Source organism: Gekko japonicus, unplaced genomic scaffold (assembly GCF_001447785.1).
Source record: "Gekko japonicus isolate JY-2015 unplaced genomic scaffold, Gekko_japonicus_V1.1 scaffold25, whole genome shotgun sequence".
NCBI lineage: Eukaryota > Metazoa > Chordata > Lepidosauria > Squamata > Gekkonidae > Gekko > Gekko japonicus.
Genome location: NW_015171502.1, coordinates 2,261,581 through 2,268,899, shown reverse-complemented (window position 1 = coordinate 2,268,899; position 7,319 = coordinate 2,261,581). Strand labels below are relative to the sequence as shown.

At 49.6% G+C, this 7,319-nt stretch overlaps 1 protein-coding gene across 1 annotated transcript in view; it reads left to right on the top strand.

Annotated features, from left to right (window-relative positions):
* Positions 1-903: 903 nt before the first annotated feature.
* The window catches only part of KRTCAP2 (keratinocyte associated protein 2), a 13,555-nt gene continuing 7,139 nt past the window's right edge, over positions 904-7,319 (top strand). The window contains exons 1-3 of the mRNA XM_015419141.1: positions 904-1,011; positions 4,603-4,757; positions 6,899-6,962. Of these exons, the coding sequence (XP_015274627.1) occupies positions 1,008-1,011; positions 4,603-4,757; positions 6,899-6,962 (223 nt within the window). The 5' untranslated portion in view covers positions 904-1,007. The remainder of the gene's footprint in view (positions 1,012-4,602; positions 4,758-6,898; positions 6,963-7,319) is intronic.

The window sequence follows — 7,319 nt, the reverse complement described above, 5'->3', positions numbered from 1 at the left end:
GGGGGGGGTGGAGAGAAGGAAACGATGCGCATGCTCCCCAAGAAAGGCTCAACCCCACACTCTTCCCCCCCCCCTACCCTGAAGCGCCGGGGGGCGGATCGTTCGGTGGAACTCGCGCATTCTCCAGCGCGGACCGCGGCGCTTGACGCTTTGGGGGCTAACAAAAGGGCAAGGCGCGTCTCTGCCCCGAGGGGCTTGCAGGCGCGCGCTCCCTTCCTCCAGGGGTGCGGTGATGAGCATGATTGTCAGGCAGGCTTCTCCCTTTGGCTCTGCCCTCGGACTGGTATTCAAAATGCTGGGCTCCGGCTTGGACGCTCATGCGGGATTAAGAGCGTGCCCGCGAGCACGTGCAGAGTGCTTTTCCCTCCCCCTCCCCCAATCTGCAGTAGGTGGCTTCAGTAACTGTGTGGGGAACAAGCGGCAGAAGCTCTAAAGCAGCGGATGCAGCTTCAAGGGAAGTCCGGCTGAGACTTTTTTTTTTTACTCTACCCGCCAGATTACTGCAGTATTTGGTAGCTGGCCAAATTTCATAATTGTCCTGGCGGACGAAGTGGGACTCGAACATGCCATTCTACGAGCGGCTAAACTCCTTTGTTCAAAACCTCCTCCAGGGGGCGGGGGAGCAAGTCCATTGTGCGCACACTCGCTCGCTCGCTCCCTCCGATGGCCGGACGACGGAAACACAGGACAGCCTTGCAGTGACTCTCCACGACCGCCAGGGGAGGCCCATCCAATGATCTCCGAAGAAGAAGACGCGAGACCAGCTACTCTCCGCTATACAGCAGCGGCTGTAAGAAGGGGAGGGAGCTTTTCCACGCATGCGCTTACGGGCTCGTTACTTACACGTCTGCGATGGAACCGCGGCAAGGCCGCGCGTGCGCAGGAAGGAGCACAGCCCTCGTCTGGGTAGAAAGGCGCATGCGCAGCAGGAAGGGACGGAACTTTGATTCAGACTCGTTGGGGCCGCCGGTGAACAGCTAGATTAAAGGGGTGCAGCGCTCTGCATTATGGGTAACGTAATGTTGGCAAGTGGAAATGGGGGAGTAATACGTTAAAACTGAGGGGATAAAGGGTGTGCCCAGGTTTTTGCTGTTAGTAAATGTCCATTGCATGCATAGAGGGGGAATTATTGGGATGCATTGGAGGGAGAAAATGGGACACAGTAAGCACTTTGGTTGTGACCTATACAACAGCCCTGTAAGGTAGGTCAGTGTTATTATCCCCCCTCCTAATTTGTGCATGGGCTGTAAAGGAAAGCTGTCTTCCTTTGCAGCCCATAGAGATAGTGAAGGTGGGATTTGAACCCGTGGCTTCTTTCCTTGCCTCTATGCAAAAGCAGCTCTTAGTGAGGCAGGAGATCTTGCAGCTCCTTCACTGTCATGTCCAACCATTGGGCGTTGGCACCCGTGCCAAGGCTTTTGCCATCATCTCTGCATGCTATGGTTTGCCAGTGAGTGCCCATGTCCCAGCACGGACCAAAACCGACCATTCTCATAAGAACATCAGAGTTCTGCTGGATCAGACTGCCTAGTCCAGCATCCAGTTTCGTGTTGAACCCAGGTAGATATCCCTGAAAGACCCCACAGCGGGGACCCAACACCAAACCTCCCTGTTGTTGACATCCCCCCCCGCAACCGATGTTCAGAGGTTTACTGCCTCTGAACATGGAAGTTCCATTTAGCTGTTATGCCTAATATCCATTGATGGACCTTTCTTCTGTGAGTTGTCAGATTCCCTTTTAAAGCCACGTAAACTTGTGGCCATTGCTACATTCTGTGCAGCTGAGTCCACTCTGGCTGGCACCGTCTCCTTGCTCACCAGACTTGTTTCGTTCCCCCTCTTCCCTTGCTTGACAAGGCGGCTGGGCAGTCTGGAATGCGAAGTAATGTGTAGGTCACCATCTGGATTCTTTTAAATCTGTAATACTAGTATTTATGTATCTTTTTTATGGTTTTATATTTTTATTGATTGTTGTACATCACCCAGAGCCCTGCGGTAGCAGGGATTGGGGGAGTCAGAGACTTAATAAATTATTATTATTATTACACATATAAAGAAATCCTTCCAGCAAGTGTCCATTTTTTGCCCATTGGGATATAACCCCTTTTTCACTCATTAAATTGTAACAAATCTGGGTTGTCCCTTCCCAGTTGTATGTTAGAAGAAGAAGAGATTGGAGTTATACCCCGCCCTTCACTACCCAAAGGTGTCTCAGAGCGGCTTACAAACTCCTTTCCCTTCCCCTCCCCACAACAGACACCCTGTGAGGTAAAAGAAGAAGAAGAGGAGATTGGATTTATACCCCGCCCTTCACTACCCAAAGGTGTCTCAGAGCGGCTTACAAACTCCTTTCCCTTCCCCTCCCCACAACAGACACCCTGTGAGGTAAAAGAAGAAGAAGAGGAGATTGGATTTATACCCCGCCCTTCACTACCCAAAGGTGTCTCAGAGCGGCTTACAAACTCCTTTCCCTTCCCCTCCACACCACAGACACTCTGTGAGGTAAAAGAAGAAGAGGAGGAAATTGGATTTACACCCCGCCCTTCACTACCCAAAGGTGTCTCAGAGCGGCTTACAAACTCCTTTCCCTTCCCCTCCACACCACAGACACTCTGTGAGGTAAAAGAAGAAGAGGAAATTGGATTTATACCCCACCCTTCACTACCCAGAGGAGTCTCAGAGCGGCTTACAAACTCCTTTCCCTTCCCCTCCCCACAACAGACACCCTGTGAGGTCGGTGGGGCTGAGAGAGCTCTTGACAGAGAAACTGCTCTTTTTCAAGAAGAGCTCTTATCAGAACTAGGGCTTGCCCAAGGTCATCCAGCCAGGTGCAAGTGGAGGAGTGGGGAATCAAACTCGGTTCTCCCAGATTAGAGTCTGCGCACTTAACCATGACACCAAACTGGCATTAGACAGGTGCTGTGGAAGTCTTTATACAGTGGGAAATGAATATGGTATTCACTGCCAGAAATTGCAATGGTGGCTTTCCAAGGGGAATGAGGCAATGAAGGACGGATTACACGATTTCATGGAGAAGAGGTCTACTAGCCATGGTGGCTGAAGGGATCCTCCACATTCAGAGGCACTAAGTCTCTGAATCCCGGAGCCAGGAGGCAACATGAGGAGGCAGGCTGCTGTCTCCAAGGCTCTGCGCCTATCTGCAGTGAGGACATCATCACCCCCCTGATCCTTTACACGGTTGTTTTAAGGGTTAAGCTAATGTCAGTGAAGTGCTTTGGAAAGCGGTGTAAAAATGGTGTGTGGTTATTTTAAAGGAGGAGCCCCGGCTTGGTGGTGGAGTAGTGACTGCGTGCCGACGGTCCCAGGTTCAAATCCTGGCTTCTCCAGTAGGTAGCCAGTGTACGGCTGGCCAGTAAGACCGTATGAGGCTATGCAGGGTCTACCTTTGTATGAACTCAACCCTGAAATGAATCGGGTAACCAAGAGGTTGAGAAAACAAATGAAGAAAATACTAAGATTAATACTGAAAATGTTAAGAAAACGCAGCAATGAGATGCAATAGAATGAAAGGATTCAAACAAAAAGCTGGATGTGCATAACACCTCAATATAGTAAATTTTCCTTGTGCTGAAAAATATTAATATTTTGATTTGGGTTTTCTTAATTTCTTGTTTACCTCTTTATAAAGTGCTTTGCATATGCCCCTCATGACTGCCTGTCTTTTGTGGGGAAACCCGTGCCAGCTGGTGCCCCGAAGCCCCCAGTGTGTTACATAAGAATGTCAGAAGAGCCCTGCTGGATCAGACCAGTGAGGGTCCATCTAGTCCAGCATCCTGCCTCACACAGTGGCCTCAACCAGTTCCTCTGGAGGGCCAACAACAGGGCAGAGAGGCCGAGGCCTTCCCCTCATTAGAACATCAGAAGAGCCCTGCTGGGTCAAGAACAGTAAGGGTCCATCTAGTCCAGCATCCTGCCTCACACAGTGGCCTCAACCAGTTCCTCTGGAGGGCCAAAACCAGGGCAGAGAGGCCGAGGCCATCCCCCTGATAAGAACATCAGAAGAGCCCTGCTGGATCAGACCAGTAAGGGTCCATCTAGTCCAGCATCCTGCCTCACACAGTGGCCTCAACCAGAGCCAACAACAGGGCAGAGAGCCCGAGGCCTCCCCTCACAAGAACATCAGAAGAGCCCTTCTGGATCAGGCCAGTGAGGGACCATCTAGTCCGGCATCCCGTCTCACACGGTGGCCTCAGCCAGTTCCTCTGGAGGGCCAGCAACAGGGCAGAGAGGCCAAGGCCTCCCCTCACAAGAACATCAGAAGAGCCCTGCTGGATCAGACCAGTGAGGGTCCCTCTAGTCCAGCATCCTGCCTCACACAGTGGCCTCAACCAGTTCCTCTGGGGAACCAGCAACAGGCTAGAGAGGCCGAGGCCTTCCCCTGATGTTGTCTCCTGGCTCTGGGATTCAGAGGCTTAGTGCCTCTGAATGTGGAGGTTCCCCTCAGCCACCATGGCTCACAGCCATTGACAGACTTATCCTCCATGAATCTATCTAATCCCCTTTTAAAGCTGTTTATTCCTGTGGCCATCGCTTCCGCTGTGAGAGTGCCCTCCCTGTAAATGTGTTTCTCTGTCTCGCCAGCCGTCGGCACGGGAACGTCCCTGGTCCTGTCCTCGCTGCTGTCTCTCCTGCTCTTCACCGGCATGCAGATGTACAGCCGGCACCTCGCCTCCAGCGAATGGCTGACCATCCAGGGGGGGCTGCTAGGCTCCGCCCTCTTCATCTTCTCGCTGACAGTATCCTTGATGTGGCCTGGTTGGGAGTATAGACTAACAACAGAATACAACCACTGTTGCTAAATAATAAACATTATCTTGCAAAGCTTATCATCCTTATATTATTGAGAACATACAACATTTAAGACCTCATGTACAAATAATTCCAAAACAAATATGTCGAAAGTACAATTATTCAAAGTTACAAAAATACGACTAGAATATGTGTAAGTCCAATACTGTATGTCGAAACTCTATACGGAAAGGATCAAAGACGATCCCAGATAGAAGTCCATCGTTCTGGTTATCTTCTTCAGTGAAACCAACTTCTAGATACAAAAAGTCTTAGTTGTTCATCTTCCAGAAGTTTTATAGTGCCCAGTTGGCATCATGTCTAACTTACAATCCAAAAAACCTTTTCTTTTTTTTCTTACAGTATATTCTCCCATTCCAGAATTTCAATAAAGAAATTAATCCGAACCCTCTAGTGATGGTATAGTTATAGTCCGTCACTAGAAGGTTCAGATTAATTTCTTTATTGACATTCTAGTCGTATTTTTGTAATTTTGCATAATTGCACTTTCATCTTATTTGTTATGGAATTGTTCGTATATAATGTCTTAAATTTTGTATGTTCTCGATAATACAAGGATGATAAGTTTTGCAAGATAATGTTTATTATTTAGCATCTTGTATCACAGTGGTTGTATTCTACTGTTAGTCTGTATATACACTGTAAGCCTTCTAGTGTCAGAGACTGCTTGGGAGTATAGCAGGGCGAGGGTTATTGGAACGGGAGTGGGTGTCAGGGAAAGCCAGTGTTCTCCCCTGTTTTGACATCTGCCCCCAGATGTTTTTCAGAACTCTTCCTCTAATGCTGGTTTGGTTCCCCACAGAAGCCATGGACTGAAGCTATGCCAGAGAAGGAATTGGTTATCATCCTAACGTGGGAGCCAATTTGTTGTCTGAAAAGCAAGGTTTAAAATAGAAGAAGAAATCCATCCCTTCCCTGCAAGTAGAAAGCCAGCACTTCAAGCAGAACAGTTCGATGTCAGCTTCACCCTGCTGTGCTGACTTTCTACCTGCAGAGAAGCTTCTTTTTCAAAGTGATTGGATAACTTGCTCTGCGGTTCTGCTCTGAGGTGGTTCATTCCATTTTCTACTGCCACGGGATTCTACCACGTCGTTTTAATACATGAGCGGAAGTGGTCTTGAGATTACAGAACGCAAGGCATGTTCCTCTCTTGAAAGGAGGTATTCCTGAATTTTTGGCATGCAGGGGAAGAGTTAATGTAGGGCTCTTGGAATGAGGGTGAGGAAATTGGGGACAGGACTTTTAGAGATGAACATTTCAACAAACATTCCAGCCTTATTTCTCCAGGCCAGTTTGGCCAGGAATCCTAGAGGGTTTGGGGGGGTTTTTTGGTCATCTTCTGGGCATGGAGCAGGGGTCACTGGGGGTATGGGGGGGAGGTATTTGTGCATTTCCTGCATTGTGCAGGGGGTTGGACTAGATGACCCTGGAGGTCCCGTCCAACGCTATGATTCTATGAATCCTGTGTCACTTTAAGAGACCAACAAGATTTTCAGAGTATGAGCTTTCCCCAATCAAAGCTCCCTCCAAAGCTCACGCCACAAGAATTTTGTTAGTGCCTGAAGTCCTATTGGACTTGAGTCTAGCTGCTCTACCGAATACCAAGATGGCTACCCTCTGAATCTGATTCCGGTGTCTTAGAATCGTAGAGCTGGAAGGGACCTCAAGAAGATGACAAGAAACTTCCAGGATCTCCGGCCAAACTGGCCTGGAGAAAACCTCCTTCCTGACCCCAAAGTGGCGCTCGGGATTTCCCTGGGCGTGTAGGAAAGGGCCACGAGAACTAAGCGCTGAGGCGACCCTCCCTGCCCACCCGTCTTGTGACCTGCCTCAGTCCACAGAATCAGCATGGCTGTCAGATGAGGATGCAACCCATCTTGTTAGAGAAGGCCCATCCGCCACCAACTCTCATTTTAATCCCAGTCTGCCTTCAAGGAATTCAGGGCAGTTTAGGAGGTTCTTCCCTCCTCACAGCAATCCTGCCAGGGGAGTTAGGCAGAGAGAGGAAGTGAGCGGTTACCCAGTGCACTTTGTCTGGCCTTTTCCCTTGACTTCAAAACCCTTCCTGGCCTTCAACAACCTGGAAAGCTTTATTTTCGGCAAAGGATTCCAAGCCAAGATCTTTCCGGAAAGTGAGTTGTCTGAGTGTGGATTTGGGGGGGGGGGGGGGGGGTTGCATCCTACCAGGTTTTTCCTCTCAATCTTCCCTGGCTTCCCTCATCACTGGTTTGCAACCCCCCTACCCTCCTGGACTGTTCTGCATAGCTTTTTTGTGTGTGGGTCATGTGATCCCCGGCATACACTTTTCAGTGTTTAAACAGGATCAGTCCTTTTTCGGTGTTTAAACAGGAGAGCCGGTTTGGTGTAGTGGTTAAGTGCACGGACTCTAATCTGGGAGAACCAGGTTTGATTCCCCACTCCTCCACTTGCAGCTGCTGGGTGATCTTGGGCCAGTCACGGTTTTCCCAGAGTTCTCTCAAGGGCGGTTC